This window comes from Xenopus laevis, chromosome 5L (assembly GCF_017654675.1).
Source record: "Xenopus laevis strain J_2021 chromosome 5L, Xenopus_laevis_v10.1, whole genome shotgun sequence".
Lineage (NCBI taxonomy): Eukaryota > Metazoa > Chordata > Amphibia > Anura > Pipidae > Xenopus > Xenopus laevis.
Window position 1 is genome coordinate 100,697,415 of NC_054379.1, and position 27,734 is coordinate 100,725,148.

Below are 27,734 nucleotides of genomic sequence, written 5' to 3' on the forward strand. Positions count from 1 at the left end.
CTGTGTTAAATAAATGGCAAATTGATCAAGGTCTGTGTAATTTTCCACCATGTGAATGCCAGATTTGACACCATTACTTTACATTGCTTCACTCTAGAAAAAAAAAAATTGCGTACAAATTTAACTTTTTTTTACACAACAAAGCCTGTTGACTTGTGTTGTATTATTATTATATATATGCCCCTAAAGGTTATTTATAAAGGTGGACAACCCCTTTAAAGGCTGAAACCACTAAATAGATATGAACAATGGGTGTTAGATATCATCTCAGACCTTTGTGATCTGAATGGACAGCTGGACCCTCAGCCCCAAGGCTTGAAACATTTCACAATGTAAGTTATGCAGTTCACATTCCTCTATCGCTGTTTAAGTCTGAAGGGTTAAATGACCTACTTTCTTTTGGGACAGCTTAACCCATATACGCAACAGCAATGGAGCAAAATAATGCCAATGAGAAGAATTGGCACCAGTGCTTTCTAAATGTAATAAAGCATCTCATTGAAATCAGTTATTTTGTGCAAAAGAAATGGCATCAACTTCAAGCAGGTCATTACAATTTGCAATGCATGTGCAAAATTTGCATTGTGCAAATAAAAAATGTATAAACCGCCTAATGAACGTTGTTACAATGTAAAATGTGATTTATTTAAATTCATATTTTTGCAAATATTCATTCCTCTAATCCCATTTATTATATATCCATCTATGGGTCTCATTTAACAATGACCCTTCGTGAAGCAGATATGCACGGGAGAGTTTGCATAGTATTATCTATAATATGGGTAAGGCCCATAAGAGCTTACACTCTAAAGGGAAGTGGAGTGAGATACTAGTGTCACACTTGAATTCACAGTGTTGTATTTTAGTTTTCAACATTTAATTACTTGCTTAAGTGTGAAAAATAGTAAACGGATAGATAAATAGGCAGATAAAGGGAAAACATAGCAAATCATTTTCAGGCAAAGAGGGCACTTTTCACTTTTTGGACACGGGTAACCTGTACAAGGAAAACATTTTAAAAAGGTTCTATTAGTGGAACACAAATATTCTATTATCTATTTATTTAAACACGTTCTCAGGGGTAAAGTTAAGGATTTCAGCTTTACACACCTTAAGGCCCTACAGGTAATTACAGGTCAGGTTCTAAATAAAGAATATCCCTGTACAGGCTAATTAGTAATTCTGTGATTTTCTTGGCATGTTATTGATTGTCCCTTGAGGCCTTAATTTGTTCATTTCTGTGTCTGACTGACGTGGAAGTATGCAAATTATCACCTTGCTTAAAATAAATGAATGCATTTAGTGTTGTATAGCAAATCGTAATTGTAAAGGATAATTGTAGAGAACACAAAACAGTATATATAATCAGCACCATTTTTTAAATATATCCTTTATATATACCCTTTATATAAAGACACCATGTACCTCCATTCATTTTTGTTTATTTGTGTTTTTTTGTTTAATGGTAATACCAGGACCATCATATATGATGTTATTAATATATATATATATATATATATATATATATATATATATATATATATATATATATATATATATATATATATATATATATATATACCAAAATAACTTTTCGTTACACTCACGGCATGTGGAATACTTCATTTATTGAATCATCAAAGACAATGTCTTTGATGAGTCAATAAATTAAGTATTCCACATGCCGTGAGTGATAACGAAAAGTTATTTCGGTTTACTGTATATTGTGGTCAGTAACCGGCCATTGCCTCAACTATTGGTGAGTGCTGGTTCAAGCAACAAGTTACTATGAGTAAGATATATATATATTTCAAAAGTTTAACATTTTTATGTATGATTGCCTATGATTAAGTGCCTTAAGCCACAAAATGGGTAAGGCTTTTTATGGACTTAAAAGTAGAAAATCACCGGCACAACAGGATATTTCTAGCAGGAAAACCCTTCCTCGTTTGTTTGAGTAAGCTTTGTCAAGCTTAGACATTCAATAATCATTTTTTTTTGCAAGTTGGATTTTTAGGAGTGCCAGTCCAGTTTTGTGTAATTCCCACTCCTTTTGGCTGAAGATTTGGGGCTTGGCACCCAAATACAAAATTCCTATAGGTAAGTTTGACGTACTTTACAACATATCGACGGTTCTTTTTCTATAACATGGAGTGAGTCAAGTGCTGAGAAGGTCCCACCCCTATAAAGAGTACACAGGAAGCCTGAAGAAGCATGTAGCTTGCAGAGAACACTAAAACCTACATATTGCTTTTCTTGCTATACATTTTAAATATGATTGTGTTTATTTTTTTCATTTATTAAATAGATATGTATCAGGTCTAGCAATAAGAAAGTAAGAAATACTTTATCTTCTATAATTGTTAGCTTTAATAAGAGTCCAGCAATTTTTGCAGGATTCAGACTCAGAAGATACATAATGCTTAGCCAAACCAAATAAAAACCTTTTAAGTCTTGTGAATTTTAAATCAGTGCACAAGTAAAGGCAATATCAATAATAAATCTCTAGCACCATCCAAAAATATTGACTGAATATTCAACCTTCACTGGGTCTAACTGCAATAGACCTAAGTACTCTATGAATACAGTACTGTATGAATGCAGGTATGGGATCCATTATCTGGAAATCTGGAAACCGTTATCCAGAAAGCTCTGGATTACAGAAAGGCCTTCTCCCATAGACTCCATCTTATCCAAATAATCCAATTTTTTAAAATCAATTTAGTTTTTCTCTGTAATAATAGAACAGTAACTTATACAGTTATTGGACCTGTTATCCAGAATGTCCGGGACCCTGGGTTTTCCGGATAATGGATCTTTCCATAATTTGGATCTTCATACCTTAAGTCTACTTAAACATCATGTACACTTTAAATAAACCCAATAGGCTGGTTTTGCCTCCAATAAGGATTAATCATATGTTAGTACAAGCTGCTGTTTTTTTGGAAAAAACTTTGGATTATTTTGATAAAATAGAGTCTATGGAAAACAGCCTTTCTGTATAATGGATTCCATACCTGTACTTGATCCAAACGAAGATATAAATAATCCTTATTGGAGGCAAAACCAGCCTGTTGGGTTTATTTAAAGTTTACATGATTTTCTAATAGGGGCAGATTTGATAAAAAGGTCAAAGTGAAAATTCAAATAAAAAAAAAACGAATTTCGAGCTAATTTTTGTGTATTTCGACTAGGGAATAGTCCAAATTCGATTTGAATTTTGAAATTTATAATTTACTGTCTTCAGCTTTGACGATTCGCCATCTAAAACCTACCGAATTGCTGTTTTAGCTATTTGGAGTCAATTGGTGGACTGATTCCCTATTCGTTTGAAAACAGACCTATTCAACCAAAAAAAACTACGATTTAATTTTGTTTGGTCTTTTTGAATTTCGAAGTTTTTCAAATTCGACCCTTGATATATCTGCCCCTATGATTCATATTATGGAAAATTATCAGTTATCCTGAAAACCCCAAGTCCTGAGCATTCTGGATAGCAGGTCCCATCCCTGTACTTAGCAACTGAACTGTTTTTTTTTTCACAAAATGTTTCAGGTCACATGAATCCTTTCTCAAGTACTGTATTTTGTGTGACTCCCTTCATACTTTTGTTTAAGTAAAACTAAAAAGTTTATTTTAATAATGCAAATCATAGATTTGAATATTCAAATTCAGGTTACTATATGGCTTGGTATTTTACAGAATCTTTTGTGGAATATTTGGTATTTAGCTGAATCCACAACAAATGGATTTGGTGCATCCTAGATAATATCCAAAGTTATGTTTTAATATTAACACAACAAAAATGTTGGTTCACATTTGTAACATATCCCTTATACTTTTACTTTATTGGAACAAGTATGGGATATATACTGCACTAACCGATTCACTAAGCGGTGAAAAGTCGCCAGTGACCGATTCACACCTATCGCTACACTTTGCCAGGTGAAAATTCACTCAGACAACGCTAATTCACTAAAATGCAGAGTTTTGTCGTGGGAGCCGAACGCTGGTGACTTTTCGCTAGTGTTACATGAGCCCACTGTATAGTTAATGTTCCATATGTTAGAAAAAGTATGGGGGAAACGGGTTACCCAAAAAAAATTTTTAGAACTTTTGCAAGCTATCACTCTGAAAAAAAAAAAGACGCCAGTGTTTTTTGAACTTTGATGCTTTTTCCACTCACAGATGTAAGTAACAGAAGATTGAGAAAGATCTATGCACTCCATTGCACTTCGTCTGGTCTGAGCTAGCAAGGTCAAGTCTGGCGAAAGAGTTCATGTTCAGTAAAATCCACATTTTAGTGAATTTGTGGAGTAACGTCCATTCGCCAGAATGAATTCTTGCCTGGTGATAGAGTCCGAATGAGCGCTAGTGCCTATCTCTTTCGCTAGCGAATTGGTGCCTGCACCCATCAGTAAATTACTGATGTCCCTGCAGGCGGTAACGCTGTCGCCAGCGTTTGCCACTTTGCCCTTTCGTAAATCTGCCCCCGTGTGTGGAACCTGAAGTTTGCTAAATAAGTGCTGTTTTAGCAGCATTGGACTGGGACCTAAGGGCCCCCCTCTCCACCCCTCCCCAACCGCAGCCCTTCCCAAGGCCCAAGCCAAAACCCCTTGCTTTATATTCTATTCTTGTGGTTACGTTCAGGCCAGGGAGGAGGTCAGGGTGCAGCACCCAGGTTTTCAGTTAGGGAGCAGGTCTGAGTCTGACCGGCCCAGTCTGACCCTGTCTTTTAGTAATACTGGGCACCATACCTTAAAGGGGTCCTTCGCAAAAAACTGCATATATCTGCATAATAAAATAATAAAGTAGTTCTAAGCAGTTTTTCAGCTGACTTGCAACATTGTTTTAAAAGATCTAAGGGTCCAGAGAATGTTAATATCGTAGAACCCCCAATTTAAATTTTTCAGGGGACCAGAAAAAAATGGAGTAAAATCCAGGAAAATGTAAAATTATGGAAATGTATTATGCATAATATACTGTATAGGTGAGGCCATAAAACAACAATGTAAAATGAGGGGAAACTTAAAATCATGGGATGTAAAATTGAGGTTCCACTGTAGTCAGAAATATAATAATTTCAATTGCAGATTATGTTATTAATTATTATTCAGCTGTTGCATAGGTTTACATTTTCCCACTATGAAAAAAATAATTTTTGGGTAGAGGACCCCTTAAAGTCTACTTAAAAAATGTCAATGTTTATGATCTCAATAGTATTGCTGTGCAATTAACATAGACTCATGCACCTTAGTTACAATAAAGTACAAAGTAACTGATATTCTGTTCTTTTTCTATCAAAAGAAATAATTGTGATTATTTTAGAGCATATACTGAAGTATTCATGCAATATATATATATATATATATATATATATATATATATATATATATATCATACAGTACCTATACAATTACTGACGGTTTAGCAACCCAAATTAAATGGTAACGAAAATGTTCAAATAAATAATTATGGGTTTAAATTTTAATATGTTGTTGCAGTTAAACATGATTCATCCAAAAAGTATTCAGTTATAATATAACAATCATTGTTTACCATAAGTGCATACATATTATAAAGAACTATGCTTGGATTAATCATTAAACAATACCTATAAACAAGGCATATATTATCAATATCATGTGATTAACTGCATAACGTAAAGCCAAACCAAAGTCAAGGTGCTTTTGTATAAGACAACCTTTCTAGATCATTTGTATTTTAATAAAATCATGAATACACTATTACTAGGGATGTCGCGGACTGTTCGCCCGTGAACTAATTCGCGCGAACATCGACTGTTCGCGTCCGCCGAATGTTCGCGAACGTCGCGCGACGTTCGCCAATTTGGGTTCGCCTTAGCTGGCGCTTATTTTTGACCTCTCACCCCAGACCAGCAGATACATGGCAGCCAATCAGGAAGCTCTCCCTCCTGGACCACCCCCACACCCCCTGGACCACTCCCCTTCCATATATAAACTGAAGCCCTGCAGCGTTTTTTTCATTCTGCCTGTGTGTGCTTGGAAGAGCTAGTGTAGGGAGAGAGCTGTTGAGTGATTTGAGGGACAGTTGATAGTAACTTTGCTGGCTAGTAATCTACTTGATACTGCTCTGTATTGTAGGGACAGAACTCTGCAGGGATTTGAGGGACATTTTAGGTTAGGTAGCTTTGCTGGCTAGTAATCTACCTTCTACTGCAGTGCTCTGTATGTAGCTGCTGTGGGCACTGCTTCTGATCTCTCATCTGCTGACTGCTTCCTGTAACCCAATAGTCCTTGTAAGGACTGCTTTTATTTTCTTTTTTCTTTTTTTACTTTGCTACTATAAGAGCCCAGTGCTATTAGTCTAGCTGTGTTGGGGAGTGGGACTGGTGTGCTGCTCCTCCTAGTAGTTCACCACTACCAGCACAAACCAGAGTCAAAATTGTTACAAAGTATCTTATTTGCACCTGTTAGCTGTTCTGAGCTCTCTGCCAAAAGCTAATTAAGTTAGAAACTGTTTTTTTTCTGGCTGTTCAGTTCAGAGAAAAGAGGGACTGGTGTGCTGCTCCTCCTAGTAGTTCACCACCACCAGCACCAACCAGAGTCAAAATTGTTACAAAGTATCTTATTTGCACCTGTTAGCTGTTCTGAGCTCTCTGCCAAAAGCTAATTAAGTTAGAAACTGTTTTTTTTCTGGCTGTTCAGTTCAGAGAAAAGAGGGACTGGTGTGCTGCTCCTCCTAGTAGTTCACCACCACCAGCACCAACCAGAGTCAAAATTGTTACAAAGTATCTTATTTGCACCTGTTAGCTGTTCTGAGCTCTCTGCCAAAAGCTAATTAAGTTAGAAACTGTTTTTTTTCTGGCTGTTCAGTGCAGAGAAAAGAGGGACTTTCCAGTACAAAAGAGGGACAGGGGGTTGAGTGGTCAAAAGAGGGACAGTTGTGAGGTATGCAAGTGCCACCTATCTGTGTGAGCTTTTTCACATTCTGTCTAAATAACAATAATAATTCCGTGTCCGTAAACATCACCTGAGTGATGTTTTTACAGCAGCAATAATATATTCCGTATCCACTACTGTATACGTTGCCCTTGCAGGCTTTAACCAAGTGCCACCTAGCTGTGTCAGCTTTTTCACATTCCGTGTCCAGAAACATCACCTGAGTGACGTAGTGTGATTTCTGCCCTTTACAGCACAAAACGCAGCGCTGTGTCAACAATGTATTTTTCAGATACATTTTTGCCCTTGATCCCCCTCTGGCATGCCACTGTCCAGGTCGTTGCACCCTTTAAACAACTTTAAAATCATTTTTCTGGCCAGAAATGTCTTTTCTAGCTTTTAAAATTCGCCTTCCCATTGAAGTCTATGGGGTTCGCGACGTTCGCGAACCGTTCGCATTTTTGACGCAAGTTCGCGAATATGTTCGCAAACATTTTTTCCGCCGTTCGCTTCATCCCTAACTATTACAGTCACATTTTGATTTTATATTTGCACTTTTTAAGTTTTCTGCATTTTGCAATGTCTTTGGATCCACCAATTTTCTTCATTTCAATGGGTGCTTTTCATGGATTTTTCATTTGTGCTCCTTACATAATGCTATAATTCTATCAAAAAATATGCCGGTTGCATTACGCCTAAAAATATTGCAAGAGTTGTTGTAAATATGTGTATTTATAAAGCTCTATTCATGTTTTTGTTTGTGCATTCAACACAGTCACATGATGCAGCACAATCATAGAAATAATCCATTACAAAAACTGCTGTATTTACAATACAAAGGCATGCCATTTGTTTACCACTAACAATTTCCACCTTGCTTAATGATGTCAATGGGATAAAATTAGGCAGCTGGGGGGAAAAGAAGTATTAAAAACTGTACAAAGTAGTCAGTGACAATTTTATTTGTTCTTTTTTTTTCAAGCTGTGGATTATTTTTCCACCAGAATTTTACACTTGGCTTAACATAAAATAGTTCTCCTACGGTGGCATAGTAATATCTGAACTAGTTCAATAGTACTTTTAAAACAGCTTTATAATTCCTCTAAAAGGGCAGAATTATCAACACTGAGGGTTTTTCCTAAGGTTTGATCTTTTGTTGTCTGCATTTTCTCAACAAAACATCTCAGGAGCTCAGAGGGGCTAAGAACAATTTTATCCAATCACTTACTCAATATTTCTCTAGTTTATTCAACAGAAGCCTATTGACAAGAGATAATAACTGAGAGAAATGAATGCTACAGAGTGACGTTACAACTGCCCTTAAAACAAAAGTGTACATAATTGAATACACATCTTTGCTCTTAACCTACACATGTAAATTCTATCTAGTGATTGACTCTAATAAATATAAATCTGACAATATGATTTGGGGGCCTGTAGAAAGACATTTGCAAGAACCCCTTTGTATGGATATCTTTATCCACAAAGCATGCCATAATATAAATAGTTCCGTTAGCAGTATCCAGCATCATCAACCATCTCAACATAATAAAAACATAATTAGATGGCTTTGTGTTAAACCCAGAAAAATACGATAAATGTATTTGGAACATTTATTTTCAAAAATAAAACATTCATTGGTTTAAAAAATATAAAACGGACAAAGATTTGCGTGTAATAGTAATAGAGCATATATGAATAGAGCATTTAGACTTACTGCCATAAGAAATAGGTCATCGATAAAATTCTGGTATGCTTCTCATAATAATGACCATGCTACAATTACCATTATTTTTCAGCTACCTCATGGTGTACTTCCAGGTCTGTGAGCCAAAAGTGACCTAATACATGTGATACATCAAGAGATGGAATACAATTAGATCCCTGAATAGATCAGCAAACAAGTCTCATATATTTTGAATGCACTTCTTTGGTAACTGTGATTGAAATGATAGAAGACCTTTGTAATGTACCTCAAGATGGTTTTAAAGCTGGCTTAATAGAGTGTGGGACATGCATCTGAGCCATGCCATGACCCCACACGATTAGGGCAGTATCTGATATTTCTGTTTTGAAGGCTTAACTTTAATGGAATTAAACTGGTCATATTAAAGCATCACACAAGTGCATGACTTGGGTAAGACTCAATGTCCAGTCCTAGTAGCCTATTCTCAAATACAGAGACCAACAACAGCTTGTGTGGAAAAGCTGCAGCTTGGTTTATTCAGATGCATATGTAGTAACATATATGCAAACCTATTAGCTGATAATGACAATATAAAACATTTAACATAGCTTACAATAACTTACAATAGCATTACCTTTGTTAACCAAAACCCTGTCTCAAACCTAAGACTAAGCTCTGCTACCTTCAACATCTAATGTGCCTTCTTGCCCCTAAGCCTAGCTCCTGGCCTACCCATCAACATTAGACATTATCTCCTATATGAATTATTTCCTATTCTTATCCAGTAGGGCAGCACCATCAGCTGAGACGTTATCTCCCTGACACCACATCTTGGATGGGAGAGAGAGATGCTGTCCTTTTTACTTGAGGGATCCTTATATGAACAAACTTATTTTATTTTCTGGCCTGTGGTATGAGAATGAGCAACAACATAAGGAATGAAGGTCCAATAAATAAGACAACTGATTGGGAAGAAAGTGGAATATTGAAATGAAAAAATTAAAAAAGGGGGAAAGGTGAGGTGAAACAAAAAAAGATATGTGAGTAAAAAGAAAAGATTGGGAGAAAGACAGAAATGTAGAAAGGAAGGTGCAGAAACAATGGCACTGCAAATTTAGCTGCAACTGGATTTTCTAGTTTATCTCTATTTTATATTTTATATTTTTATTTGCACATTCACAGCTCACACACAAACACACTTACATACTTTAAATTCTGATGTAAAGATACAGACTTTAAAAACAAATTCATGCTTCTTCCCTAATGACTGCTGTAGTTATAAACATATGTTACAATATTTTTAGCAATTTGCTTTTTTGTAAGTGAAAAGATATGTACACTGGATTATGTTTTATTGGAAGATATAGCTGAAATGTAATTGAAAATATTCTCCACATTTTGAAATACATTTAGTATAAAGCTGCAGTGTATTTCTTACTATATGCATAACACTTGTGGTCTGGAGGTGTTCCCCGTAACTTAAAAATATGCATAACAAACCTTTAATTGTTTAATAAATCAACAATAAGTGAGCTGTGATACTGAAGGAAGATATTGTTTGCAGGTTTCTCATAATTTTCACGGGATAGGGTCAAAAGGTTTAAAGTCAGATTAGTCGTTTAATGTGCACTTAAGCTATTCACTTTGATGGTATTATTATTTCAAGCCAAAAATTTGCAACTATGACATTATAATTGAGCTGAGCAAGTCCCCATAAAATTTGGTCCACTGAAGCATTCCTTAAGGATTATTCTGTTGCTGGAGGTGTCAGTAGCACTGAATGGGATGACCCTTCTGCAAGGATTTAGAGGAAACGTTTGAACTTTTGGCAATAGTAGGACAGTTGTGAGTCTAATCCTGTTTTGGGCGAGTTGATAGAAATGATAATACATCAGGGATATATCTATATTTCATTCCATTTACACATGCCAATTAACAATACAACTATGTATTATTGCATATAGTCAAAACAAAACAAACAGATCCACAATTTGGACAGCAGTTTTCCTATATGCTCCCCTCATGCCATGTCCAATGTTTCAGCTTTACCTCCCCTTTATAAAGTGCAAAGCCCAAAACATGAATTGTGAAATAAAACGGTTTGTCCTGCTTTCCCTCTTTATTATTTTTCTACTGCATGCCAAATATTATATGGATCTATCATACACCACAGAAATATATAGAAAAATCAGTTCCATCAAACTGAAATCGAATGCCCCAATTATATGTAAACACTAGGGTCAGGCAATTACCACTGTGTTGGACTATGAGAAAAAACAAAGCAACTGAAGGTAAAACAACAAAACCACAAGCTAAACATGCAAGTAAACCATGGGTTGGTCCTTGGTGCAGAGTGAAGTACAAAGAAAGTGTAATTCACTAGGTAGTGATTTGTTCAGAAGCCCAGTGAATACAATTGCTAAAAAATGATAAAATACTCAAAAACTATACAAAAATGTAAGACCAGATAACAGTTTGCTCAGAATACCACCTGATGAACATTCAGTTTCAAGCTTATTTACAAAATGAAGAATTATAAAGCTACCTAATTAAGGACAGTTTTTGTTTGTTCTTTTTCTAACTAATTAGGAAAGTAAAAATCAGTTTAACACGTGTAAAAGTGTGTAGTAAACTTTTTATATTACGTAAGGCTGTTCGAAGTGAGTAGGCGTCAGCATCTTTCCTGTTTGTCAAAAATACTATCCAACTGGCCAAGGACATGAGCTGATCAAAACTCTTAATCCCTGCGAGTGCTCATTCATTTTAATGCATATGCTTTTCTAGAGATGATGCACATTGAGAAATGGTATAGGGTAAAGTGTCTTTTTTATCGCTAACTTGGCTGACATGGGAAAACTTGGAGAAGCAATCACAGTTGCAATAATGGCACATTGCTTAAAAATAACAAGATAATCAAAGAGGAGAGACAACAATTGGGCAACTTGTACGTTTTACTGTTATTCTCCCTTAATTGATATTATGGACTGCAACGTAGCAATTTCACCAGAAACGTAAACACAGAATATTTGTTTTTACATGCAGAACAAAAAATTGCCTCATGGGCAAATAATTTTAGTACATTAGGGACCCATGTTGACTCTTAGAGGGATGATAGCATTTATATCCCAATACAGTCTTCACTGGTTTTCCAGTCACCCCAACTTATAGGGAGCCTGATACTTTTTCTAATACACAGGACAATTAGCCAGCAGGCAGCATTGGCCCATGTATGGCCAGCTAATGGGTAGGAACATTTGGGAATGATGTAGTGTACATTGTTTTTTTCAATTAGGAAAAAACTTTATATTCTACAAACAATATTCTAAACATTGTAATGGAATATCTGTCACTATAAAGGTATTCATTTAAGTAGCTAATCAGTGTGGTTAATATAAATTCTAATGCTTAGGCTGAAATACTTGTGCAAAAAGAACCAAGAATTCTGGAACAAGTTATGGCCCATTGTCAGCATTTTTTGTGACCAAATCATTATGTTTTTGCCCTGAAGGCAAAACTACGCATAGCATCCCAATTTTTGAAATCCCAAAAAGCTCCAGAATTTAAGAAATATATTTTATACATGAAATAATATAGACAAACCAAATGAAATTAAGGGTCTTAAAGACCAGGAAAATGGGAACATACTGTACCTGTCTTGCTTCCTTAATCATTCTTCTAATCATTTCTTTTATTGTGAAAGGATGTCCTCTTGGAGGATGAAAATATAAACTTATATCTGTAGTTCCTACTTGACTGGGAGCTACATAGGGCCAACCAAGATCAAGGTTTGGTGCCTCCACATCAGATTCCAAAGGCCAATATGTTCCAGAGGATGAGTTGTCATCAGTAACATCACCTTGCGAATTGTCTACACTTTCTGGTGACTTCTGTATGTGATTTGTAATATAGTTAAGCTCATCCTCTGCAAGAAATTCTGTGGCTCTTTCTTTCTGTAGAAACTCTTTGTATGAATCAATACCTCCTTCTAAAAGTGCATCAATTGCTATCCGGTAGCATTCTTTATAGTGAGGTTCTAGGCAGTGTTCAGATTTCACTTCATCATGCAAGGATGAAAGCATTGATAGTGATTCCATTCTTGAAGTAATTTAAATATATCAAATAACATGAACCTGGATAAAAGAAAAAGACACAAGACAAAATTAGCTTTATCAATTTTATCTACAGCATACATTATTCAAATTGTAGAAACTCAATAATTAAACTTTTGTTTAATGAAAAATGGATCACTTAGATAAACTATAGATAAACTATATTTTATCTAATCACCATATTTTTGTAAAAATATACTTTTTGAGAGGTATTTGCCATTGGGTAATACTAAATAAAAAATTGGAATTTTACTAAGGGCTGCCTCCTGGGATCATATGATTCACACTGCGCACAAAGAAACCAAAGGTACAAATACATGTTAGGTCACATGAGCCAAATATATACATATATTTATATGTATATATGTATATGTATATATACATATATATATATATATATATATATATATATATATATATATATATAAAATACAGGAAAGCTATGAATATCTTGTAAATGATATCCTTATAAACGGTGAGTTCTGATGTCATCAGTTATAAATGGTGAGTTCTGATGTCATTTCTGTCATGTGACTCACTTAAATTTGTGTATTATAATAAATAAAGTAATTATAGAATATAGAATATGAGGATATTAGAAGTTACCTTGGAGTTCCATGTCCTGTATAAAAACATAATTTATAATATCCTTATAATTTACAAGAGGGGGTACTTTATTTACTATATATTTATATAATTCCAGTTTGGTAAGATACTTTAATATGCCACTTAATATGATATAAAGGGTCAGATTCAAGTCAGTGAAAACTCATGGATGAGATTCAATTCGAGGAGTAAAATCTTTTCTCCAAATTCAGTTCCAGTTTTTTCCCCATATACTTTGATGGAGTTTTCAAGTTTTAAACAATGAGATACGTTTTTCTTGATTGAATTGCATCACAAATTGAATCTCATCCATGAGTTTTCATGTGATAAACCTTTTTCTAACTGAATTGAATCTGGCCAAAAGTCGTTTTAGTAATTATTCTGGGGGTATAATTTTCCTATAAAATCACTAGCTCAAAGTTCCAGCATGCCTTTGAGGTCTCAACATTTGTGCAGCGGACCCTAAGTGGGCTAATTATCAAAGTCCAAATTTTTTTAGGGTTTTCCCTTATGAAAACTCATATTTTATATGCTTTTTTTCCCAAACACACTTTGGGGTATTGCACGAAACATATCGCACATCAAAAAATCATTGAGACTTCTCCCATTGACTTAAGGTCCCCATACATGGGCCGATAAAACCTGCCAACAGACCGAGTCTGCAGCTTATTTGCCTGTGTGTGGGGCCATCTGACGGGCTTTCCTGATCGATATCTGACCAAAAGTCGGCCAGATCTCAATCGGGCAGGTTAAAAAATCCTGTCGGGTCGCGGCCGCATCTGTGTGTTTATGCAGTCCCGCGATCGGGCCGCCCATATTGAATGCATTATGATCCGATCATTGGGCCCTAGGTCCCATGATCAGATCAGCCCAATATCGCCCACTTCAAAAATAATGTTTAATTTTGCCTTTATAGAACAAAACTATATCATAGAACTGAAGAGTACCTAAAGCAATGTTGTATCACTGATAGTGATGGAAAATCTCCTTATTTGCACTGCAACATGATCTATTTGTAGGTTACTTTTATAAAAGTTTAACCAAAGGGGACTTCACAGTGTCATCAAAAAACCAAAACAAAAAGTAAACCGAGTTAATTCATATACTGTAAATATATATCACCCCTGATATGCTTACAAAGTTACAAAACTAATAGACATCTAAATATGACTCAACTGAAAATTTACATCTGTCAAACAATAATATGGGAATTATGTGATGTAGATTTTGGCCCCCAAAACTGCATGTAAAGCATCCCTGAACATAAGGATGTGTGACAAAGCCATATTGGTATAAGTATATTGTTCACTGACGCTATGGGAATGACTTATACCATAATAAGTATGTATAGACAGATGACATAGTGACAGTCTGCTATCATCTAGCTATGTGTCACCGCCAGAAGATTCAACACCTCCTTAATCATTTCACAACAATGCTAAAGGTATGGAATGATTGGAACAGCTTAAAGAAATTACTGACAAATTTCTGATTAGTGATGGGCGAATTTGCGCCGTTTCGCCGAAAAATTTCACGCGAAACGGCGAAAAATTATCGTCTCGTTTTTGATGCCGGCGCCCGTTTTTTTGACGCCAGCGCCCGTTTTTTTGACGCCGGCGCCCGTTTTTGACGCCGGTGCCTGTTTTTCCTAAAAAAAAATGTTGACGCCGGCAAATTTTTGCCGCGAATTTTCACGGGCGTTTTGCGAATTTATTCGCTGGTGGCAAATCGCGCAAATCCGCCGCAAATTCGTGCCTGGCGAATAAATTCGCCCATCACTACTTTTGATCATCAAATAAATTTTTCTTAAAAATTGTGTTGATGAATCATAGCATTATTGTAAATGCCTGAATGCTATTCATTTAAATCAAATGTAAAAATCTTTGGAAGATTATGTTTTTCTTCTCGAAAACAAGGAAATTTAAAATGGTAAAAAGTAATCAAAACAAATAGCACGAAAAGAATGCATGCACCACTGTGAAATAGATTTCCAGTCATGGTTCTTATCTTAACACAAACTTTGGACATGCCCTGAATGGCATAAAAGTCTGCAGTATATAAGTGAATCATTGAATCTACACTTGTTGTTGTTTTGAAGGGATTGGCTCATTTTGTATGAAATTGCACTAGAGCGTTCATGAATAGCCCTACAGCTGTCTACATGAAAATGCATAATTGATTTATTTTTATTACTTATTTATATAGCACCGACACATTTATGCAATATTTTCAGGCTGAAAAACAAAAGTTCTGGAACTTTTAGGCGTAAACCATTCAACTAAAAGGAAGGCAGCAGTGGGCGATTTCTGTGCCATTAGCCAAAACTAGGCCCCGTCATATGGGCGAAGTTCAGAAACGTCACCATCCATTGACAGGTAAGCACCGGATGTTGCTTCCTTACTTACAATTATGCCTGTATGGATGTAATTTGCACTTATGTTCAGTTGCATAGAGTTCATCAGAGCAACATCAGTTTCAAGTGCTGTAGCATCATGCCACACTGGGCATACATAGGGTGCTACAAAAATTTGTGTTACATTTGCTAGGTTCCTGCAATTAGCTTCAGGGCTCTCAGCAGTACTTCAAGTTACTAAACAAGTTATAAACTTTGTTAACAAACAACCAAGCAGAGATAACTGCAATCTGATTTTCACCATAATTCAAGAGCATAATACATGATTGGAAGAGCAATTATGGTTTTGATATATTGACTTATTTATTGGTTTATTAATTAACCACTGTTTAGTTCCATGTAAGGCATAACATACACCAAATTTGACTAGCAAATGCATTGCAGGAATTACAGTTCAATAGAGATAACAACAATTTGTTGCCCCACCATTTGCATACACTGTGCATTTTATCCAAGGTGTTGCTTTCACAAAGCCAGTTCAATAGAAATGATTCAGATTCTGCTAAGTCTAATTTGTGCTGTATGTAGTTGCTTTATGAAAAAAAAAATATCTGCTGCATCATAAATAAATAAAATCATGTTTTGAACTGAATGTTGCCTTTAACTAAGGAATGAGGGCTGCCTTAGATAGTTGCTAATACAGTGTAAAAGATGAACATCTGCAATCTCTCAAATTGGAAAAATCTTGCATCAGCATGAAATGCTATGTTCCAATAAAGAGTTTATTAAAAGAAGACATAAACCAATGGATAGTGTAGACACAGGGTAAATGCAATGCAATGAATTCACTAATTAGTGGTGGAAACAGTGACTCCTGTAATTGGTAAGGAATGCTACTAACTTTTAGGGCAGGGGTCCTTATAAGTGAGCCCTAGGCAGTTACGGAAATAACATCGTACAAATATCCCCAGGGCATATCTATTAAGACAGATGGTGTAAAAGGCAAAACAAGGTACCATGTTACACAAATACCTGCTTTACAATAGTGTCCTTTGACCCAAAGCACAGAGAAACGTACACTGCATTGTTCTTACAGTACATGCTGATTTTGTTTATACAACTAAACCTATAAAATCTTGTAATATTGCCAAATACGACAGGGAGTTGTCTCCACCAGAAAATTAGATTTATTGGCCAGTAAGAGCTGAGAGCAGCAGAAATGCTTTGCTTACTCATCACAATTCAGATCACACTACTGTCTCCCTATAGATAATAGTTTGTTTGGCCTTAATGAAGAACTAACAATGAGATTACAACACCGTGTCTGAGGATGCCAAACTTAAATGAAACCTTTAACCACAACCTTGAGAGAAATATTTGTCATGCCCAGATGATTCACGACTAAACCTCAATGAGTAATGGAAAAAATTGGGGGATGCAAAAGAAAGCCTATTTGTGATTGTGTCTAGGAAAATCCATTGTTGTTATCAGTTGTGCTGGTCTCTGCTGCTCTGCAGAAAGATTTTGGAATCACAAAGGACTAGACAGGAACTAACCTTTGACATTTAACCTTTTTTCTGAAAATGGGGGATTTCTCAAAATAAGAAATACAGTTTCTCTGATTTATTAATAATTGTATATGGATTTATAGTAACACAGAACATTTTTTTTACAAATTTAATTAATCCTATACAGATAATCACAGTTGATGCTCTTATACCCCACAGGACACAATTTTATTAAAAGTGAGTGGGCTTTTGATTCACAACTTTTAGGGTTATTTATTAAACCTCAAATTTTTCTGGTCTGGCTCTTCACTGCAAAAACCCAATTTTTTTGCAGAAAAAAATAGATACAAATTTTTGGAGATTTATAATACTCCGATGCTGCAAAAAGTCTGAATCCGATAATTCTCTATCTCAGACCTGTTGATTTCCTCTATAAGCCAATGGGAGAGGCAATTGTTCCAATTTGAAGTTATTGTGGTCTGTGCTGGGTTCAGGCCGAAAATCTGACCTTTTCAGGGTTTTTCATGCAAAAAATTAATCGTTTTGGGGAAAAAGCCTGAAAAATTAGTATGATTCAGGTTTTCGCTCGAGTTTTTTCCCAGTCCGACTAAATTGAGTATTTTTAATAATAAATAAGCTAAAAATGGGCATGGGAATTTGGTCAAGCTTTTTTTATTAATATTATGAGATAAATTCGGATTTTAGTAAATAACCCTCTTTATGTGGTGACTAGCAGTACTGACATAAAATGTAATTTAATACAACGAGAGTCCAAAATAAAATAGAAGTCTGTGGAGGTATGAAGCATGGGATGGAAAATGGTGAAGGAAGTCTGAGACAATGGATGGCACAAGAAGAAGTTGTGAGGTGGAGGATGAACAAGGAGAAAAATAACTTAGGAGGAGGGCCAGAGGAAAACAATTAAATGTGGTTGAGATGCAAGGGTATGTACAGTACCTGAATGAAAGAACTACTGTATGACTGTTCCTGGGAGGAAGCAAGGCAAAGCTTATGAATACCAGAGCTCTCACATACTTCTCAGAATACTTCGACTTCGAATATCGAAGTCAAAGTTTTTTTACATCGAATTTGGCCATTTGTGGTCGAAGTAAAATCGTTGGAACGAACGATGCAATCCTTCGAATCAAACAATTCGAAGGATTTCATCCATCCATCGATCAATTTTTCTTCGACAAAAAACGAAAAATGCTCTAGAAGGTCCCCATAGGCTAACATAACACTTCGGCAGGTTTAATTTGGCGAAGTATTGAAGTCAAAGTTTTTTAAAGAGACAGTGCTTCGATTATCGAATGGTTGAATAATCAAAGTATTTTTACTTAGAATCGAAGTTGAAGTCGTAGTAGCCTATTCGATGGTTGAAGTATCCAAAAAATTACTTTGAATTTTTTTACTTTGAAAATTCCCTCGAATTCACTTCAACCCTTATAAATAAATCAAATTCAAATTTCGAGCAATTTTTTTTGTACTTCTACTAGGGAATATTCCAATTTCAATTAGAATTTGAAAAAAATGTAAAAATTTGAATGTCGAAATGTAAAAACATTGACTTCGACCATTCACCATCTAAAACCTGCCTAATTGCTGTTTAAGTCTATGGGGGACCTCATAGAACCTATTTGGAGTCAATTGGTGGATTTTGAAAAAATCTAAGTTTTTTTTGGGGAAAGATTTTGAATCGAATGTGCTATTCCTTCGATTTGTACAATTTCAGCCGAATACGGACCTATTCGATCAAAAACGGACCTATTCCAACAAAAAAAAAAAACTTTGAATAAAATCAAATTTAATAGATTTTAAAAAAATCACATTACTCTTAAATTCGACCTTTGATAAATAGCCCCCTTAGTATTCATATGTGAATTCCCATTCAGCCATCTTTCTATTCACACTGAAACATTTTTACCACTAAAAAAAAACTAAGGGGTTTTAACCCCCAAACACAAAACATGGCATGCTGTTGTATTAGGAGACTGTAGAAGGAACAACTGCTCAACAAAGCCATTGTTTTACTATAGGGGAATTAATTAATAGTTCTGGCAATTAATTACCATCCATGTTTCATAGTCTATACTTTAGCAGACTGCCATTTATTGTGGGCAGGCTGCCTATTAATCATGCTGACCATTTCAAGAGACAGACAACAATGAAATGTTTCTGTTGTTTGACAACACCCTAGACCTGGCATGCTGGCATGTATTCTAATGATTTTTTATTACATGGCTTTATAAATATGTCAATATAAATCCCATTGGCTATTATAGAGGCAAAGAACCTTTCACATAACTGATATTGAAGAACTGCAACTCACACTATTCTTATCAATTTTGCCACTGGGGGGAAGGCTTGTACATGTACTTGTAAACATCTGGAAAGCCTGTTGTTATCATTACTATTTCCATTTGCAGTTACAATGCAAAACAAATACAGGAAAATAACTTGGCATCAGTGACTTGGGGGCCCATTTACTAACAATTGAATTTCTATTTTTCCACGAATCTCTAAAAAAAAACACAAAAACCTAGAATACAAAACTTCGCCAGGTAAAAGTTGTCAAGGTCCTATAGAATTCAATGGACACTACACTGATCCTCTTGGACTGCTTTAAATTGATTCAGACTATTTTTCTTTTTTTTTGCTAGGAATTGTCAGAATTTTAGCTCTGAATTTCTAGAGGTTTTCAAGGTATTCATATTTTTAAGAGGATTATTTTCTGTTTATACTTTTTTTATTCGGATCTTTTAGTTTCAAAAACCTCTAAAGCCACTAAAATCCAACCTTTGATAAATAAGCCTCTTAGAAAATATGAGCCGCCTTTACTACTAGGGTTAAACAAAATCTCTGCCATCATTTCCCTCAACAATGTCCTTCTATCATCAGTGGCACAACATTGTATGCACAACTCCCATAAGCTATGCTGCAGTATTTGTATCTTGCATCTTTTAGCACTTGGGACATCCTCTGCATTATGCGGGACAGGGGCATATAATTACATGACCCTGAATTATACTAAAGCTTGGTGGTATAACTGGTACAACTAGAACTAAAACAGCCACTTAATTCAATATTTAGTGGTTGCCCACAAAAGGAAGCAAGACTCCAGTGCTTGGAATCATAGCACATATTACCTGTTTATTAAATATGACCTGTTTTGCATTTTGGTATACTTCTAGTATTGTTGAGCTATTGTTTTAATGATTTATATATGTATTTCTTATTATAAAAAGGGCAGCAATGTAATTGGCTTTGGAGTTTCCCCAAACGGCATGGGTTAAAGTAGTACACACTTTTGAACAAAGGATTTGAAAGATAAGTAGAGAGGCCGTGAATGAAGTTCTGTCCCATACAAGTGTTTCTGCAACAGTCAAGGCAAACATTGTAAGCAAGCAAGTTAAACCCTAACCTCTGTCACTTCATAAATTACATGAGAGACAGTTAACTGATCCCAGTAGATTTACTTCCCCTTATTGTTAATTCCAAGGTAGTTTTCTCTCACTTCTCTTTAAAACAATATCCATGCTAAAACAATGCACACTGACAACATTCCACTTGAGAATCTTTTCCTGCTATGCAAAAATTAGGAAATGTAACAGGGTCCAATGTCTCTATTTCAAATGTATCAACAGTAAGTTTCACTTCTACTACAGTATCTCCATTCTGTCACCTCTGCTGCTGACATTTAGACATTAGGCATACTGTATAATAAATATAAGAAAGTAGGAACACAGTCTATATTACTTACCATAAAATGTCAAAAAAGCACTCGAGGTGCTGCTCTGTAGAAGCTTCACCCTTGTTTTGTCTTAGGAAATCCTATGTGTCACGGCTTTGGAAGTCATTTGAAAGAAGCATGTTTGGGTTTGGCAGTTCATTGGAGAAAAAAAAGTGCTCTTCCCAGACAGGTGTGTTACCTGTTGTAACATGCAAATGACTTGTCATTCGAAACCAGCAAGTAGCTAATAGCTGTGCAAACCTGTTTAAATTCAAAGCCCATCCCTTCTACTGTGAAGCCGGAAAAAAAAATTAGGTAGGCGTTGCAGGAGATTTCACTTTGTGTAGCAGCTTAGAAACTGAGAGAAAAGGAGCTGTAACTGTGGCCTGGAAATCATTTGATTTGTTGATTTGTGATATCAATGAAGCAAACATATTTTGCTCTTTGATATCTTGCATTAAGATGCTGGCAGCGTGTAAACTACCTGTGGTTGTTTAAACTTTATTTCACCAACAAAGAAACCCAATAGGTTTCTGTTTTTTTTAATGAAAGTTACAGTTTACACTGTGAACTCTTACATTGAGATTAATAAAACTCAGTTTCTGGCAGTGTCGATGCGACAAAGTTGCTGCTAAAAAGTGATTATTTGTAGGTAGTTTCAGGATAGGTCTTACAGTTCCTTGAGGCCACTATTTTTTCTATTTCAGAATATCTTTGATTTGTATAATGTTTCAATTCAGTAGGATTTGCCAGTATGCCTGTTTTAAATTTCAAGATTTTGTCTTAATAATAACTGACAGTTTATTTTAGGAGTTATAATGTAACGGCAAATTAGCGGTCAGATATCAGATAACAATCATCAACGTAGAAACACAGATATTTTAGCTATGTTTTGTTAAGTCTTAGGGGAATGAATGGACATTTTTTCACAAATATTGTAATAAATTTGGACTTAAATAATAATCTCTTAGGAATGAATAGAAAGTGGGTGAGTATTTTTTTGGGGAACTCTACTCTCACATTTTGATAAATATGATTATGTCCCTTACTCTTTCTTTATCTTCTTAAAGGAATTTGCAGCATTACACTTAAATACAAGCACGGATTCAGACAAATGTGAATACAGAATCTGGGAGGTTGCCATCTGGCTGGTAAAAATGACCCTTGATGCCATAGTTACTAATTGGAAATTATGATAAAAGAAATAGGAAAGACCTGAATATTTTTGTTAGAGAAACTTGAGGCCTTCAATGGGACACTGTGTGTTTTTCAAATTTTTATCAGACACAAGTATGTCACACAAGTATGCCAAAGCTTATGCTGGCAATTTATCAAGTAGGTAATTTGGCACCTTTCATCATACCTGCGGCCTCAATGAAAAATATAATAAAACATCTGCATATTGGCAGCATACAATCATCTGAAAGGATACGCAGTGACAGGCAAGAAGTTACGCCTGAATTAGAGTAGCAACTGATTGGAAGTAGCAGGATCAAGTGACAAGGAGAATGTAGTATAAATCTCAGAAGAAATATATGCAGCCATATCTTATGTATTTAGATTCTTCAATCTTCTGGCAAATTAAGTCATGGGTTTCTTTAGGATTAAAGAGCGAATGGTGTATTCCTAGTCTCACTCTTATTTTACCATTACATTAGGGAATACAGCTATAGTTATAATTTCAGACTGATCCAACAAATGAGTTTGCAAATTTGCAATTTTGATGAACTGCAAATGAGAATTTATTATGTTTTATCATTTGTGAGCAGTGCCCCAAAGCAGCATGGCACTACAGTGAATAACTGTCTTGCAGTAATGGGATCTTAGGTGTGATTCCAGCCATCTATTTGCAAGATGATTAAATGGAATTTTAATGTTCTCCCCATGGGGTATGTTATCAAAGAGTGAAGTAAGAGATTGCCACATTCCACTACTGTGAAATTCCGTCTCTCTCCATTAATTTCTATGGGATTAGTTTTCACTTTCACCCATTGAAATAAACTCTTTTAAAAAATCCCATAGAAATAAATGGAGAGAGGCGGTATTTCATTCTAATAGACTGTGGTGATCTCTAACTTCACTCTTTGATAAATATACCCCCTTGTGTCTATGTCCTCTGGATACTCTGGATTCTTTCCACACTACAGGAAAATGAATGGGTTCCTAATGAAATGGACCATAGCATGTGATTGTCATATGGACCTTAGATTGTCAGCTCTTTTGGAGCAGGGACTAATTAATATAATTCTGTGTAACAGACTGAAAACGATGTTGGTGCTATATAAATATAGGATAATAATCTCTTCTGGGAAATGTCAGAACCACTCCATTGTCTGCCTATCTTCTCTGCTTTATCTGTATGTACTTCTTCCCTTTCATATTCTTCAGCAACATCTGCTTCCCTAAGCACTTTATATCTGTGTCCAGACAAACCAGCTGAGTAACTACTTTATTAAAAACTGTTAAGTACATCTGAGCTCAAAACATTTACATGTGTCTTTTGTATCACTTACTTCCTTTCACATTGTAAGATCTAATGATCACAGCCCATTTGTCACAGATTATATTGCTGTCAAGGCTTGACTATTGCATCATATGTATAGTACCAAGTACTGTTTGTGCTTTATAAATGAAATATAAAATTATAAAGCTATTGAGAATTTTAACAAGAGAACCTTTCAGGCAAAGGTCCCTATGGACAGCCACTGTTGAGTATAAAAAATATAATGGTGCAGTTTTGTCAAAGTAAAGTAATAGAGGTATTCTGTGATTTGTCTCTAATGGCAGCTGTGGAATATAAATACATGTCCTTTACAAATTCCTACTAGGAACATCATAGAGGAAGTTTAAATTCAACATGATAATGGTGGACAAGAATTCAGCTATGTGCAATGTAAAGAAGAATAATGTTGCCTTTTTCATATATATCTTTCACACAAAGGGGGTCAAGGTCCAAACCAATAGTAGGTTCCACCTATCAAAACATTTATTTAACTTCTGGGATGTTGACCAAAGTACAATCAATGTCTATATGTCATGACTTATTTTATTTGTCCACACAGCTGTAATGACATTTTAAGATGGGCCCCTAGTCCTGTGCTCTAGAGAATCCCAGCAACCACACACAGCCTCAATCTATTGCATAAGTAACACAGTTAATAAGTTTGCTATTTATTTTGGGATGGCATATGAACCAGGTATAAAGACTTATAATTGTCACGGTCGGCACCCAAAATCCAGAACTGATTCCAAGCACCCTGGTGTCGGCTCGTGCTTCCCCCTGTAGTAGCTGCCTTTGGCTTCGCGAGGAGCCCTCAGCTACTTGGATGCCGCCAGGTCTTAAAACGAGAGGTAGAAGGCGAGGGGTTCTGGACAAGCAGAGGGGCACGACCAGATAGCAAAAGTCTTTGGGCAGAAGTTCGCTGTACAAGGCATGAGACATATTTGTAGTCAGAACAGGCCGGGTCGAGGCAGGCAGAGTATAAGCGTAGTCAGGCAGGCAAAGGTCAAACTGGGTGATCAATCAGAAGGAATTAGCAGAAGAGGTAGTCGGTATTCAGGCAAGGGTCAGTATTCAGAAGTCAGAATAGTCAAAAAGCCAGTCAGGGTCAAACACAGGAATCAGATACGGAATCAGGAATAGGATCAGAACAAGCTCAAGGCACCAGGAAAAAATCACAGGCAGTGTGTCAAAAGAAAATATACCTTTAAATAGCTTTTAAATTTCGCGCCATTGCGCATGCGCCTATAAATACATGAGATGCGCGCCCCATGCGGCCTTAGTTACCGGCACACAGAGGAAGAGGATACACGCGGCGGGCGTCCCCGCCGGGGGGGAGCAGGAGTCCCTGCTGTCCCCCCACTCAGGTCCGGACTGAGAATTAAAATAGGCCCTGGCATTTCAGGTACACAGAGGCCCAATCAGCCCACGTAGAGGCCCAAACAGCCCCCACCAGCCCACTAAATACTGACTTTCTATGGGACCTTATAGCAGCCCCTCTGGCATTTGCCAGAACTCACAGATTGCCAGTCCGGGCCTGCCCCCACTAGACCACCAGGGTGAGGTATTACAGTAACATTACATAAACCACAAAATGAGCAAGTCATTAAGAAAGGGCCCCAGCAACTACAGAAGCCATGCTTACCAGTTTTACATTTTCCAACATATATTTTAGGACGGGAGGTTTGCTTGGTGGTTATATGGTTTACCCATACCCACAAAAGATCCACATCCACTCTAAAATATTTTTGAGCTTCAAAAAATACACATATATCAATAAAACAAACAAAAGGCTAAGACAACAATGTAATACACAATAATACACAATATAGCAGGCATGGTACAGGGTAGGTGGGAGACAGGAGGTGGGCTTCTCTGGGCCTTCCTTACGGCCACCTTATTTGATGACCAATGCAGCCAGTGTTTAAAGATAATATGGTGCTCCATGCAAAGAGTTTTCAGTAAGAACAAGCCCCAATGTGGCCCAACCTCCTGCTGCTCTGTAACTTGCACATCTGAATGACCTATAAAGAAGGGGTAGGTAGGAGGTGTGGGGGGGGTGCCTATATGTCTCCCCTGCCTCATTGAGCTGATCGTTTCCTAATGCAGGCAGCGATCTATGTATTTAAAGTGGCCAGTGCTCATGCCAAAAAGTTAAAGCTAACTTCCAACTATAGAATTTATACAGTAAGACCTCACTAATCTGACCATCTTTTATGTTCCTCTTAAAAACTGCTGCGTGCTATCCTGCTATATATTAACATAAGGAATTTTGCCCGTTACCCTCACATCCCTCCTGGAATTGATTTCACTACTGGGCTGTGTCAAGTTAGGGTACAGCTTACATGCATACAGCAGAAATCCAAATGAAAGCTGTTAACAGTGTGAACAGTGTGATTGAAAGTATTATGAATTTCCTCACATGAAACCTGTGTGCAATAGAGGCGCTACACAGAAAGGCACCATCATAATAGTAAGTAAAGCAAAGGACACTTTCATCCAGCTAAAAATATGTGGCTCATTGTGTTGTTTTACTTGGGGAACACTGTTATTTTATATAGGGCCATTTTATGTATATATGCTGAAGTTACCAGAGAATTTTATGTTGAGGGGGTTACTGAAACATATACAAGGATCACTGTAAAATATACAAGGATCCCTGTCCATTTTGTTATATTTATTATATGTCATTGTTCCATATTATCCTGTTGTTAATTGTAGTATGTTATGGTTAAAGGATGGGTTAACCTTAAAGCAAATTTAGGTAAAATTCTCAGAATGCTCTAAATACTTTTATGATTTACATTAATTTTTTTTTTTGGTTTCAGAGCTATTTAAGTTTTTATTAACTGCCAGTATAATGATTTTTGTAACACTCTCCTGTTCATCGCCTGTAACTGTACAGTCAAAGAGCTCTGGTCACAAAAAAGATCAGAAGCCTCAGATGCCCTTTCCCATCTCCTTCCTGAGCAGAACAACATCACAAAATTCTTGCTGGCATGGCTAAGCTTAATGGAATAGCAAAATTAACTTTTTTCAGTGCTCTTACAGGGCTTAATGCAGGTCTCAATATACCTAAAATTCCTTAAGACTAGGGCTACAACATAATGGTCCAAATTGCACCCAACCATTGCTGAAGCTGGAGTTTTATAGAATGGTCGGAACAGGAGTATTGCCCAATAAATGAGGAAACTCATTTACTTTTCATAACTGCTGTGCTGACTTCATAGGAAGACTCACCTTACATGTTATAAAGTATCAAGTCTTCATATCTATGTGCCACATAACTTACCCCCAATTATTCAGCATGCTAACTCATCTTAATAACAAATATCATTGCTTCCCTTCTCAGTAATCATGAAACCACTTCCAATTAAAATATTACAACACTATTAAAATTGTTCTGCATATGGTAATGTTATGTTTACTTGTGTATGTCTGTGTGTGTATACAATGTTTGTTTGCATAATTTATTTGTAACATAAATCCTAAAAATCTGTTCCATACGTCTTGGTTCTAAAAAGGTGACCATACATGGCTAGCTGATTTTGTCAGCTAGTTTGGCTGATTTCCTAATTATTATTATTTATATTTGATAATTAATCACACAGAACACCCTGATGATTGTTATACCTATAAGGTTTTTATCCTTCCAGGTTTTGATATATCGTATCTAGTAGGTCTAAAGCAGATGAACTAAAGTAGCCACTCATCTAAATGGTAAAACATTTTCAGGATTAATCAGCAAAGCCATTTGTTTTGTACTTATCATTACATATCATTGCCAGGGGCAGAACTACTGGGGGTGTGGTGGATTGCACCCGAGCCTGCTCCCCCTAGGGACCTGCCAGACAATTGCACCTGAGGGGGGCCCAGGTGCATCCAGGCCTGAGAAACTACTAGTTCCTTTATTGATCACTGCAAGATACAATTATTGTCATATGGCTAAATAACTGCATGTGTTTATACAGTACCTTGCAAACAAATTTAGTGTTCTGTGTATATTGAGTGAATGCAGAAGAGTTCTTGTCTTTGTAAGCATTTTGTAGTCACACCCTCACTGCACCCTTGCCGAATGGTGTCACATTGTTTAACAGTGAATAACTTTCTATTTTATCTTCTCATAAGTGCACCTGCACCTGTCACTGTTTTGGTGTAAGATAGTGAAGCCTCCCCCCCTATTGTTGTAACAAAAAAGCTAATACATAATTCCAATGCTTTGAAAAAAAATACAACAGACAATGGAATTTTGAAATCATGAAGATTTAGTGTAACGGTCGGCACCCAACACCAGAACAAATGCCAAGCACCCTGGTCT

The 27,734-nt window shown here is 36.2% G+C and overlaps 1 protein-coding gene across 1 annotated transcript in view; it reads right to left on the reverse strand.

Moving 5' to 3' along the window:
- Positions 1-21,127, reverse strand: part of fam83b.L (family with sequence similarity 83 member B L homeolog) — a 41,131-nt gene extending 20,004 nt beyond the window's left edge. The window contains exons 1-2 of the mRNA XM_018263467.2: positions 20,947-21,127; positions 12,261-12,740 (exon numbers count right to left, since the gene is read on the reverse strand). Coding sequence (XP_018118956.1) covers positions 12,261-12,704 — 444 coding nt within the window. The 5' untranslated portion in view covers positions 12,705-12,740; positions 20,947-21,127. The remainder of the gene's footprint in view (positions 1-12,260; positions 12,741-20,946) is intronic.
- Positions 21,128-27,734: the final 6,607 nt, after the last annotated feature.